This window comes from Rhinatrema bivittatum, chromosome 4 (assembly GCF_901001135.1).
Source record: "Rhinatrema bivittatum chromosome 4, aRhiBiv1.1, whole genome shotgun sequence".
NCBI classification, from domain to species: Eukaryota; Metazoa; Chordata; class Amphibia; order Gymnophiona; family Rhinatrematidae; genus Rhinatrema; species Rhinatrema bivittatum.
Window position 1 is genome coordinate 265,615,463 of NC_042618.1, and position 13,939 is coordinate 265,629,401.

Here is a 13,939-nt window from a genome sequence, read left to right on the forward strand (position 1 = left end):
TTTTTTTATAATTTAATCTTTATTGAATTTTTCAAAATCATGACATAACACTGCCATTTACAGAATTGAGCATCTACAATTATATCTTCCAAAGAAAAGCTACACAAAATATTTATACATTCTCGTAGGTACTCTATGTACTATGAAATAGGAAGAATCAACATCTTAGTTGAGCATACATCAAGGCAAAATTAATTCCATAAATATACTGGAACTAATAACCCCTATTCTCTATTACTTGCGATTACCTTTAATAAGAAACCATTTCTCCCAACAAATTTTTAGCTTCTAGAAACTTTTTCAGATCTGAGGGTTCATAATAGATATAATTTACATTACTTAGTTTTACCAAACATTTACTAGGGTAACGAATTACCATCTGGGCCCCCATCTTATCTGCCAGTTGTTTTAAAGCCAAAAATTCCTTTCTTCTACTTTGTGTTATTTTAGTTACATCAGGAAATATCCACTTGTTGGTTATAATATTTTACAGATCTATTTCTCAAGAACAATTTAAGTACCATATCTCTATCTGATGGGAAAATGAATCTAACAAGTACTGTTCCTCTCTTAAGAACTAGTTCTTCATTTGACGATTCTAATAGTTCTGTAATATTTAATGGCCCATGTTGTTGGTCTTGCTGTTCTACTTGTTCTTTCCCTCTTCTCTCAGGTAGATAGTATATTTTTGCCAAAGGCGGTGAAGATTCTTCCAGTATTTTTAATACTGTTCCCAGATATTGTTTAAATTGTTCTTGAACCGAGATTCCTCTCACCTGTGGGAAATTAATTACCCTCAGGTTCAAATATCTCAGTTCATTTTCAATTTTCTCCAATTTGGAATGGTGTGTTAAATCCCCTTGTATTAACCCAGTCTGTATTTTCTCTATTTTTGAAATCCTCTGATCTAAGTCCAATATTTGTGTTTTTTGTGTATCATTCTGTTGCTCAATATTCAACATCCTTTTATTAACATCTGTGACCACATTTGTAAGAGTGGTAATAGACTTTTCCAAAGCCACTATAGCGGTCCAGACGTTATCCAGCGTTATTTTTGCTGGTATTTCAAATTTGTGAGGCAAAATAGGTTCTGACTCTAAGGCTCCGGCACTAACCACCCCATTGTGTGTGCCAAGGCCTTCACCTTCATCTTGTTTACAAGGTTCTACACCTCCACCACCTTATATTGCCTTGTACCCTGTTAAAGAAAAATCTTGCTCAAAGGATTTCAATACTGGTAGTCCAACAAGGGGAGGTGAAGGCGTAATCAGCGCTCCCAGGCTTAAAGATATTAATGAGGCAGGTGATCCCTCTTTGTGCTCAATCAAAGGGATCACAGCGCCTCCTTCAACGGGAGCTGCTTCCAGGGCTGAGTTAAAAATATTTTTCAATCTTAAACTGTGAAGGGGTTGCTGGGGAGGATGTAGCTATAACTTCCCTCAATTTCCCGTTCCGTTTTGTATGTGGCATTTCCAGATACCAAAAAGAAAAACAATATTCAGGAAATACAGAAAAATATTAATCTCTGTCCAGTAACTTAAACGTTGATTCCTCCAACAGAGGTTTCAGAGGAGTATAAAATAGAAGAAATTTGATTCAAACACTTACTTGCAGGTGGAGGGAAGAATTAGTACTTTCAAGAAAATGCTGCGGAACTTCCAGGCAAAGCCGCGCGCCTGGCTTAGGCAGCGCGCCGCAGGGGGGTCTGATTTTATAGCCCTTCTTGCCGGCTCCACCCTGTGACGTCAAACCCGGAAGTTCTCAGTCTGTTGGGTGGGCGCTCCTTGCCCCGGTCCACCAAGTAAGTTTAGGTGTATTCTTTCCTCCTCCGCCTCGAGGTTTGAGCTGCAGGGTCTGATTTTGTAGCCCTTCTCGCCGGCTCCACCCTGTGATGTCAAACCCGGAAGTTCTCACTTAGTCCGTCGGGCGGGCGTTCCTTGCCCTGGTCCACCAAGTAAGTTTAGGTGTATCCTTTCCTCCTCTGCCTCGAGGTTTGAGCCGCAGGGGGGTGTGTGTCTGATTTTGTAGCCCTTCTCACCAGCTCCACCTTGTGACGTCAAACCCAGAAGTTCTCACTTAGTCCGTCAGGCGGGCGCTCCTTGCCCCGGTCCACCAAGTAAATTTAGGTGTATCCTTTCCTCCTCCGCCTCCAAGGCACTGGTTCTATTGCTCTGGACTGGAGAAGGAGGGAGACCTCCTGTTCCGTGAGTGGTCGGATGTTCCCCACGTCAGCCGAAGTGGGGAGTCCGGTGGGATGGAGAGAAAGTTCAGGTGATAACCCTGAGAGATTATGGCGAGGACCCACTGGTCTGAGGTGATTGTGTGCCACTTGTTGTGGAAATGGCTTAATCGACCTCCCACTGGTATCTGAGGCAGTGGAAGCTGGCTGCTGCTCTCTATGCAGGAATCAAAAACCGGAAGCAGGGCCCAGCTGAGGGGCTGCTTGCGGCTTTTGTTTTCGTATCTGACGAGACTGGGACTTTTGGAAAGGTCTCGTGGAGTGAGTCCTAGACGGTGGTGGATAGGACTTCTTTGGACGGAAGAATGACTTTTTAGTATCCTTCCTGAATGGCTGCTTGGAGGCATACTTAGAAGGCATCAGAGAGAGCCGTCTCAGGGTCTCATGATGGTCCTTGAGTTCCACCACCGTTCGTTGAATCTGTTCGCCGAACAGACTGTCTCCTACACAGGGCAGGTCAGACAATCTGTCCTGCACCTCAGGGCGAAGGTCTGAAGACTTGAGCCAGGCCCATCTTCTCGCCGAAATAGCAGCTGCAGATACCCTGGTAGCAGTGTCAAAGATATCGTAAGATGATTTTATCTCCTGCTTGCCTGCCTCAAAAACCCTTGTTTTCTAGGGTTTGGAGCTGTTCTTGAAGTTGCTGAAGCAAGGAGTCTATTAAGTCTTGTATCTGCTTAAATAAGACCCTGTTGTATTGGGTCATATAGAGCTGATAAGAGGCGATTCGAGAGATAAGCATTGAGCCCTGAAAGACCCGGTGACCAATGGCATCTAGAAATTTTTGTTCCTTTGCCCTCTTTTGGGCAGATTCCACAACGACAGAGTGGTGATCCAATTGAGATTTTTTAAAACCTGGGGCTGACTGTACTAAATAAGTAGTGTCAGCCTTCCTGTTGACTGGAGCAACAGAGCCAGGGAGTTCCCAGTTCTTTTTGAGGAGATCCAGAAGAACCTGGTGAATAGGGATGGAGGTTATTTCCTTGGGAGCGTCCAGGAATTGCAACAGCTCCATCACCTGATGCCTGTCATCATGTTCGGTCTGTAATTGGAAGGGAACCAATTCAGACATTTCTTTCACAAAGTTTATGAAGGAAAGGTCCTCTGGAGGAGAACGCTTTCTGCTTTCAGAAGGAGAAGGTGGTGAAGGCAGGTCATCGGTGTGTGGAGAAGAATCATCGGTCCAGGTATGGTAGGGATCGGCATCTACCCCTCTAGGAGCCCTACGGGGTCAGGACAGCAGAATTCCTGGTCTAGGCTCCGAAGGAACCGAAGGAATATTTAGAGGCACCGATGAAGGCATCGAAGGCACCGGTGCAAGCATCGAGGGCATTGATGAATGTATCAGTGGCGCCGACGGATGCATCAGCATCGATGGACGTATCAGCATTGATGGCTGAGGCATCGGTAGGACTCCCGATGGAGGGATGCGGAACGGTGTTTCTCCTCACGATGACAAGGTAAGCGGAGAAGGCACCGGAGCCACCGGTGGCCCAGGATCCATCTGTGGAAAAGCGGCGATGAGTGCTTCCATCCTCGAGAGCAGCGGTGCCAATGCTGCCGGAATCGGATCAGTGGGCGGTTCCATGATCGGTACCGGTGTCGGAGGAACTTGGAGTCGATGCATCGCCTTGTCGATGGCCTCCTGAAACATCCAGTCCAGTTCTTCTTGGAGACCTGGAGCAAGCAGCCCCTGCTCCGGAACAGAAGGAGGCAGAGGCATAGCTGGAGGGACCACTGTTAAAGGCGGCTTCGCGGCTCCCAATCCCCTTTCGGGTGAGGGTTGCCGCGGTGACCCAGTCGCTGAAAAGGTCGGTGCCTTTTCTGGACTGGGTTTCTTCAACAGCGGCTCGGACAATGGCAAGGTCGATGGTTTAGCTCCCTCGATGGTCCAAGACTTCCGATGCCAGTGGCAATGTTTTTCTCTACGATCCTCTCGATCCTGAAGGGGAGTAGAGGTAGTTGAAGGCCGAGAAGTCAGAGAAGTCATTGATGCCGGATGGTCACTGGCTGGTGGTCGATACTGGCGCGAAGTTGACGATGCCGGTTCTGACGACATCGATGCAATTGACGGCGTCGGGGTTTGAGCACGGAAGAGAAGTTCCATCTTCTCCATTCTGGCCTTGCGACCTTTTGGTGTCATTAAGGCACATTTGGTGCAGGTCAGGACATCGTGCTCACATTCGAGACACATTACACAGACCTTGTGAAGGTCTGTTATGGACATGGTGCGAGTGCAGTCCGGGCACCGATGGAACCCCAAACGCCATGGCCATGAAAACTTTGAGCCGCGGTACTGTCGACGGCCAGAAGGCCTCGAGGGCCAAACTTGAAGGTAATCGATGGAAAACGGGTAAAAAACATACCGGAGTACCGCGGCCTGAAAAAGTTGAAGGAGGGACCCCTGTGGGGTAAATTAAATTTTAGTAATTCTGTGAGGAAAATTCCTGTCAGGAATCTCTGCAGAGCTCCTTAACCGCGTGGCTACTGCTGCGCGGAAAAAAGAAGACTGAAGGGGGACCCCTGCTAGCTGCAGGGTTAGTGCCATGCTGGGCATAACCAGTAGGGGCCAGTCAAAGTTCTGGAAACTTTGACAAAAGTGTTCCGTGATTGGGCTCCATCCTGTGATGTCACCCATATGTGAGGACTACCATCTTGCTTGTCTCCTGTGAGAACACTTCAATCTCTTTCTCAAGAATTTCTTCAGTATATAATACAGAGAGAAGACGTTATGTACTTGTGTCACTTGATACAGCGTGTGAGAAATGCAAATTACACAAACAATAAATCACCACAAGAAGAGCGAGGTATCCCTAGAACTGGCCCTAAATCAATTTTACCAGCATAAAAATAATACTACAGGCCAATTATTAACAGGTATTTTGCCACTTACATAACTCAGGAATGTTGCTGAACTGAGGCCTATGCACAGCAAACATAACATCAGGATTTGACCTCATTATAGCCAGAGCCATCTTTTTTTTTTTTTTTAAACTACAATTTAAAATAAAATGATCTTACCATTAATCCACCATGTACACCACTGCCTCTCAAATTAGGAGCATATTCTGCCAGGTCAACTGAGCGTAACCACTCCATCACCCGATGATTGGTCCACTGTGCAACCTCTAATGGTGTGATATTATTCTGGAAATTAAGTTCAAATCCATGATTATTTCTAAAAAAAATGATTCTCTGCTTCATTCTCTGCAACAAGAGCCCATATGTTTTTGGTTGGATGCAGAAGGTCAATATTCAAAGGGTTTGTCCAGGTAACTTTTGGAGTTACCTGGACAAACCCAGAATTTGAATATTTCCCCGAGCTAAATTCTGTCTGGGCAACTTATCTGCACAAACTTTAGTGGGTTACAAAGAGATGGAGCTGGGGGAGTTCCTTGAGCAGGGTTTCACTTTGCTTATGCAGCACTGATATTCAGTGCTATCTGGACAAAATTATTCAGATTACTTTAGTCAGCCAAATAGCTGTCCTAAAATTACCTGGACAACAAAGGCGAAACGCAGTGGCACAATGCCCCCTCTGGCCCGCCTGCAAAATAAATGCAGTTAACCAAATGGCACCCAATCCATCCTCCCTCCCTCTTGTCACCCAAGATAGACAATACTAGGCCAGGGCTATTCTGATTCTTCACTATCCCCTAATTTGAAAATATATGGTGGCCCAAATTCCTACTCCTGAACCTCTAAGCCCAGCAGGATGCGGAGAGGTGCTTACCATGTCCCACTGGATTGTTTATTAACGGGCCGATACAGTAAAGTCTGCGGGAGAGCGGGCAAATGCCACTAGCGCATCCCTAGCGCATCCCTAGCGCTAGGGATGCGCTAAGGATGCGCTAGGGATGCGCTGCGGGAGAGCGGGCAAATGACACTAGCGCATCCCTAGCGCCTCCTTTTTGACAGGAGCGGCGGCTGTCAGCGGGTTTGACAGCCGACTCTCAATTTTGCCGGCGTCTGTTCTCGAGCCCGCTGACAGCCACGGGCTTGGAAACCAGACGCCGGCAAAATTGAGCGTCCGGTTTTCGGCCCGACAGCCGCGGGCCGAATTCAATTTTTTTTTTTTTTTTTTTTTTTTACTCTTCGGGACCTCCAACTTAATATCGCTATGATATTAAGTCGGAGGTGCACAGAAAAGCAGTTTTTACTGCTTTTCTGTGCACTTTCCCGGTGCCGGAAGAAATTGGTCGGCGCTAATTTCTGAAAGTAAAATGTGCGGCTTGGCTGCACATTTTACTTTCTGTATCTGACGCGCATACCTAATAGGGCCATCAACATGCATTTGCATGTTGAGGGCGCTATTAGGTGCCGCGGGTTGGATGCGCGTTTTCCTCCCCTTACTGAATAAGGGCTAAGGGAAAACACGCGTTCAATAGCAGGCTAACAGTGCGCTCCGTCGGAGCGCACTGTACTGTATCGGCCTGTAAGTGTTCAGAACTCACTGACAAAGAAAGAGTCATTCCCTGTTCAGTATGGAGTTCTGGAAGGAAATTGGTCTATTCAATCTGGAGGGCAATAAATAAATGAATATTCAGCCCTGGGAGCTGTCAGTTCTATGATCACTTAATATTCAATTCCATGGGAGGCGGTAAGAGTTTCTCCACATTTTGCTGAGCTTGGTGAACACTTTTAGGGGTATGTTGGGGGGGAGTGGGGGAGGGTAATGATTTAGCCCACCACATTTGTAAAGAAGGGATGGGGTTGGGGAGAAACCGGAGTGCTCCTAGCCTAGAACTAATCGTTACCTTGTGGGGTAGGAGCTGGGGAAAAGAAAAAAAAAAAAGAAAATCGGGTGCTGTTAAGGTGGGGAGGGAGGAAGGAAAATTGGGGAGCTGCTGGCTAACTTTGGACGCATATTCAATAGCGCAGCGCATTACGGAATACAGCCACCTATCTTAAGTAGTTAGCCGCTAATTTTAGGACAGCTCTTTGACCTGATCAGGCTTAGCTGGCTAAATCATCTGGTTAACTCTGAATATCAGAGTTAGCCAGTTAGCTGGATAACTCCCAGTTATGCCCTCCTGGAATGCTCCTGTCCAGCTAAATAATTACTCGGCTAGAATTAAGTCAGATAAGCACTAAATATACCTGGATAAGCCATTTAAATGAATAACTTTTCAGTTATCAACCTCACTGTAGCAACCCTACCTATGAAAAAAAAGCATTGTAAATCTTACACCTGGCCCTAAAACATCAGTTCACCTCTTACTTGGAAAACAGAACAAGTTAAGCTACTAAAGATCCCTACACAGAAAGCGTAAACTAGGAGAATACCTAACCTTGATCATGCATACAGATCTTCACCAAATACAGAATAAAGAGCCCATAAATTTTCAACAGAAACGTGCAGACAAAACATGAACTGGAAATCACAACAAGAGAACAGAAATATTACTATTCCTTATAAAATATCAAACAATAAAATCAAGAAATATAAAACATCAACAGTAGTAAAAACATTAACAAAAATAATAAATATTTAAAACATCGGAGAAACAGATCATCATCAATATTAAAAACTCATTTGAAAATTGTTAAAAATATTCCAAACACCAAAACAATATTTAAAAACAATCAAACACCCAATCATCAAAACTAAAAGGATTTTAAAAATCCCCTATTCTTGATACCTGGGAACTTTGATTTGTCATGGATTAGCAGGTACCACACATACACTCTCATGAACACAGATGTGCTCTTTCTCTCTCACACTCTCTCTCACACACACACACACACACACACACACACACACAAAAACTCCTCTCACTCCCACAAACAGACACACACTGTAACTTATTAAAATCATCCATTGTACCTGAAGACTGGAGGGTGGCCAATGTAACCCCAATATTTAAAAAGGGTTCCAGGGGCAATCCAGGAAACTATAGACCAGTGAACCTGACTTCAGTGCCGGGAAAAATAGTGGAAACTACTCTAAAGATCAAAATTGTAGAGCATATAGAAAGACATGGTTTAATGGAATTCAGTCAACATGGATTTACCTAAGGGAAGTCTTGCCTTAACAAATCTGCTTCATTTTTTTTGAAGGGGTTAATAAACATGTGGATAAAGGTGAACTGGTAGATGCAGTGTATTTGAATTTTCAGAAGGCATTTGACAAAGTCCCTCATGAGAGGCTTCTAAGAAAACTAAAAAATCATGCTTTGGTGGATTACAAACTGGTTAAAAGACAGGAAACAGAGAGCAGGATTAAATGGTCAATTTTCTCAGTGGAAAAGGTAAACAGTGGAATGCCTCAGGGATCTGAACTTGGACCAGTGATTTTCAATATATTTATAAATGATCTGGAAAGGAATACGAAGGGTGAGGTTATCAAATTTGTAGATGATACAAAATTATTCAGAGTAGTTAAATCACAAGCGGATTGTGATACATTACAGGAGGAACTTGCAAGACTGGAAGACTGGGCATCTAAATGGCAGATGAAATTTAATATGGACAAGTGCAAGGTGTTGCATATAGGGAAAAATAACCCTTGCTGTAGTTACATGGTGTTAGGGTTCCATATTAGGAGCTACCACTCAGGAAAAAGATCTAGGCATCATAGTGGATAATACTTTGAAATTGTCAGCTCAGTGTGCTGCAGCAATCAAAAAAGCAAACAATCTTAGGAATTATTAGGAAGGGAATGGTTAATAAAACAGAAAATATCATAATGCCTCTGTATCACTCCATGGTGAGTCCACACCTTGAATACTGTGTACAATTCTGGTCTCTGCATCTCAAAAAAGATATAGTTGCGATGGAGCAAGTACAGAGAAGGTTAACTAAAATGATAAAGGGGATGGAACAACTCCCCTATGAGGAAAGGCTGAAGAGGTTAGGGTTGTTCAGCTTGGAGAAGAGACGGCTGAGGGGGGATATGATAGAGGTCTTTAAAATCATGAGAGGTCTTGAACGAGTAGATGTGAATCAGTTATTTACACTTTCGGATAATAGGAGGACTAGAGGGTACTCCATGAAGTTAGCAAGTAGCACATTTAAGACTAATTGGAGAAAATTCTTTTTCACTCAATGCACAATTGATCTCTGGAATTTGTTGCCAGAGGAGAGGATGCGGTTAATGCAGTTAGTGTAGATGGGTTCAAAAAAGGTTTGGATAAGTTCTTGAAGGAGAAGTCCATTAACTGCTATTAATCAAGTTGACTAAGGGAATGGCCTCTGCTATTACTGGTATCAGTAGCATGGGATCTTCTTGGTATTTGGGTATTTGCCAGGTTCTTGTGGCCTGGTTTGGCCTCTGTTGGAAACAGGATGCTGGGCTTGATGGACCCTTGGTCTGACCCAGCATGGCAATTTATAATCGGGTAGATTTTAAAAAATTGCTTGTTCGCGTACTTTTGTTTGCGCACCAGGTGCAAACAAAAGTACGCTGGATTTTATAAGATACGCTCGTAGCCGCGCGTATCTTATAAAATCCAGGATCGGCGTGCGCAAGGCTGCCGATTTTGGGCAGCCTGTGCGCACCGAGCCGCGCAGCCTGCCTCCGTTCCCTCCGAGGCCGCTCCGAAATCAGAGTGGCCTCGGAGGGAACTTACTTTCGCCCTCCCCTCACCTTCCCCTACCTGACCCACCCCCCCGGCCCTTTCTAAACCCCCCCCCCTACCTTTATCCATGGATTCACGCCTGCTGGAGGCAGACGTAAATCCGCGCGCCGAGACCCGACCCGGGGGCTGTTCCGGAGGGCGCGGCCACGCCCCTGGGCCGGTGCCATGCCCCGGGCCCGCCCCCCAAACGCGGCGTCACTCGGCGACACCCCCGACACGCCCCTTTTCAGAAACCCTGGGACTTACGCGAGTCCCGGGGCTCTGCGCGCGCCGGCGGCCTATGCAAAATAGGCGCGCCGGCGCGGGAGGGCCCTGCTCGCGTAAATCCGGCCGGATTTACGTGAGCAGGGGGTTTAAAATCCGCCCCTATGTTCTTATGTTCCCTGACTTATACATAGGCACACTGGCTCTCTTTAATTTAATTTAAAAACTCTTCTATACCGTCGTTAAGTTAGATAACCATCACAACGGTTTACATAAAGGCACGATAAAGAAAAATGAGTGGTATAGATTACAAATTAAGCATGTGCCATCGTAGTACGGTAACATATTAGTACAATAAACTATTTGTTTAAGTTAAGGTTATCAGTTTGGTAGAAAATTGTTTCAAGCTGAAACATACCTCTCTCACACACACACATGCCTCATTTGCTCTCAATCCAGGCATCTCCCCCATCTTTGTCCAGGGGCAAGATGGGCTCTGCCCACAACCCTTTCTCTTCTTTTCAGTTGCAGGCTGAATGGCTTCCAACTGCGGCCCTTGTAGGGCCCTTTCTTCATATTCAGTCGCATTCTGTGGGCCTCCCAGATCTTTCTCCATTTTCAGCTATGGGCAGGACGAGCTCCATCCACAGCCCTATCGGGCTTTTCTCTTTTACATTTTCACATGTGGCCCTCACTTTTAGTTGTCTTTAGCAGCAGACGTGGTGAGCTCCACCCATGGCACTTCTGGGCTTTCCTGTTCTTTGGCTGTGAGTGGGATGGACACCGCCCATGGTTTCTCTCTATCATCAGCCAGGTGGCCAGGAGCTCACGAGGAACAATTTTCCCGCCCCCTAAGTGTCGGCGCTCTAAGTGATTGTAAAATTAAAAAAAAAAAAATTCCCTCTATGCTACCACAAAAATAGAAATAGACACATCATTAAAACAGTATAAGTATCTATTTTTATTCAATGTAATATTACATGAGAAGAACAGTCAGGGTACTTCTGAAAAACTATTGCATTCAACCAAGCTTATATGTTCTCTATTATAAAATCATGGTTAAAAAAATATTTCAGAAGAACGAATCATAATTTCACTTCTTAGATTTAGTTTCATCATCTCATTCTAAATCATGGCTAAATTAACAGGTCAGCATGACCCAGGCACTCATCACAATTTCATACCAGTGTAGCATACTTTTTTCACAAACAAGGATGATCCAGCATTATGTGTATTTTCTACCAAATAATTAATTCTTCAACCTTGGCATATTGGTATTATGCCTATCTAAGGATTGCTTAATACTTCAGTATTTTACCTAGTGCAGGGATCAAGTTTTGCAACAAATAATACATCTGACTTTATGTAAGAAATAGTATTCAGAGCAAGAATAAGTATGGGACTTTTTACATTGAATTCAACAGAGAGATACAATAAAACCTTTTGACTTTGACAGTGCTCCCTCTTGTACACTCTGTACAATTCATATCAAAATCCAAACAAATTATTCAATATATATGTATATATATATATATATATATATATATATATCACACTCCTGGAAAAGTTTTTCTTTTTTCACTTAATTTTGGGAAGTAAATTTTAAGCAAGTTTTACTTAGCAGTAGTTCTTGTTTTCAAAAGTGAATCAGACTGAATCTGGGGTAGTAATCACGATTAATACAGTAATTTTAATTGTTCATGCAATTTAATCTGGTTATCATAATTCTTTCAGTCTATTTTCTACAAAAAAAATCATTCCCAAACTGGTCTCATTTTGTTTTTAAAAACATCAATTCTAACGAAAAATGTAGTACTACAACAAATGATTTTAATTCTTTGCTGCCCTGTTAATCTGCCTGATGATCCAGGTATATTTTTCACAGCATTAAGATTGGCATATAATGCAGCATTTGGCTCTAAAACCACTGGTTTCTCAACATGCCTAGGGACACGCTTAGCTTGCTCCAAATTTGCAATCACAAAAATACAGAGTCGATGACCTCATTTACAATAGATCTTGTCTGATTTGAAGTTGTTTTTTTTTTTTAGGCATGTATACAATGGTCAGTTCTCTGTAGTTGGTATAGCTAGATGTAAGGGTGGAGATTACAGTGTTCTTGCAGAAGTCAATTCTGAAGCAGACTTGTGGCAGAAATTGTTTAAACAGTGACAGACAAAGCACAAAACAGAAAAAAATGAAAAAAATATAAAAATCTAATTAACTTCAATATCTTAAAACAAAAATTAATATTATTTATCAAGGCCATTTGGGAAACTTACACTTTGAAATCAGACCAAAAGATAAAGCAAATGTTGCTTACCTGTAACAGGTGTTCTCACAGGACAGCAGGATGTTAGTACTCAAATATGGGTGACATCATAGGATGGAGCCCAATCACGGAACACTTTTGTCAAAGTTTCCAGAACTTTGACTGGTCCCTGTTGGGCATGCCCAGCATGGCACTAACCCTGCAGCCAGCAGGGGTCCTCCTTCAGGCTTGTTAAAAAGTTACAGGTAGTGCCGAAAATAAAATAAGAAAACGTTACGAACCCAATACCGCGGGGCGGTGGGCGGATTTCGTGAGGACTAACATCCTGCTGTCCTGTGAGAACACCTGTTACAGGTAAGCAACATTTGCTTTCTCACAGGACAAGCAGGATGGTAGTCCTCACATATGGGTGAGTACCGAGCTGAGGATGTCAGAGTATGCACCAAATGTACCCAAAGACTTGCACAGGCACAACAACTGGGGTGGAATGTGGTAGAGGGCATCCTGAACCTTACCGGCAAGCGGAAGGGTTGCTTGGTAAGGTAAATAGGTTGCGCAAGACAGACTGGCCGAAGATGGAATCTTGTCTTCCAGCTTTGTCTAAGCAACAGTGGGCTGTAAAGTTATGGAGAGAACTCCAGGTGGCAGCCCTGCAAATGTCAGGAAGCGGCACCGATCGGAGGTGTGCTACTGAAGTTGCCATGGCCCTTACAGAGTGTACCTTAACACGGTCTTGAAGTGAAATGCCTGCTTGCTGATAATCAGCAAAAGGATATGCAGTCCGCTTTCCCACAGGCTGCCCCAATTTGATAGGATGGAAAGAGACAAACAATTGAGTGTTTTTCCTGTGGGCAGCTGTACGGTCTAGGTAGAACGCTAGAGCCCATTTACAGTCAAGGGTATGCAGAGCCTGCTCTCCTGGATTGGAATGGGGCTTGGGAAAAAAGGTAGGTAGTATGATGGATTGATTTAGATGAAAATCTGAAACTACCTTAGGTAAGAATTTAGGGTGAGTGTGGAGTACTGCCCGGTCCTGAAGAAGTTTGTGTAAGGCGGATAGGTAACTAGAGCCTGTAATTCACTAACTCTGCGAGCTGAAGTGATTGCCAGAAGGAAAACACTTTCCATGTGAGATAGCGAAGATCACAGGAGTGAAGAGGCTCGAATGGTGGTTTCATGAGCCGACCCAAAACCAGGTTGAAGTCCCAAGAAGGGGCCAGAGGACGCAGAGGAGGCTTGAGGTGAAGCAAGCCTTTCAGAAAATGTGTCATAAGGGGTTGTACTGATATAGGAACATCCAGACACCTTTATGGAAGGCGGCTACCGCACTGACATGCATTCTGATGGAATACGTTTTTAGACCTGACTCTGACAAGTGCCAGAGATAGTCCAGAAACTTCGGGATTGGAAAGGTAAAGGGGTCAAGGGACTGAGAAGAGCACCATGACGTAAACCTGTTCCATTTGTAAGAGTAAGATTTTCTCGTGGAAGGCTTCCGTGAAGCAAACAGGACATGGGAAACTGGTTCAGAAAAGTTAAGTGGCTGAAGGATTAACCTTTCAACAGCCATGCTGTCAGGGACAAGGCTTGAAGATTGGGGTGGCGCAGGCACCCATCGTTTTGAGTAATCAGAAGCGGGTCCTT

At 44.2% G+C, this 13,939-nt stretch overlaps 1 protein-coding gene across 1 annotated transcript in view; it reads right to left on the bottom strand.

Annotated features, from left to right (window-relative positions):
- PPFIBP1 (PPFIA binding protein 1) overlaps window positions 1-13,939 on the bottom strand; it is a 1,178,807-nt gene that overhangs the window by 120,904 nt on the left and 1,043,964 nt on the right. The window contains exon 25 of the mRNA XM_029597487.1: window positions 5,261-5,386. Coding sequence (XP_029453347.1) covers window positions 5,261-5,386 — 126 coding nt within the window. The remainder of the gene's footprint in view (window positions 1-5,260; window positions 5,387-13,939) is intronic.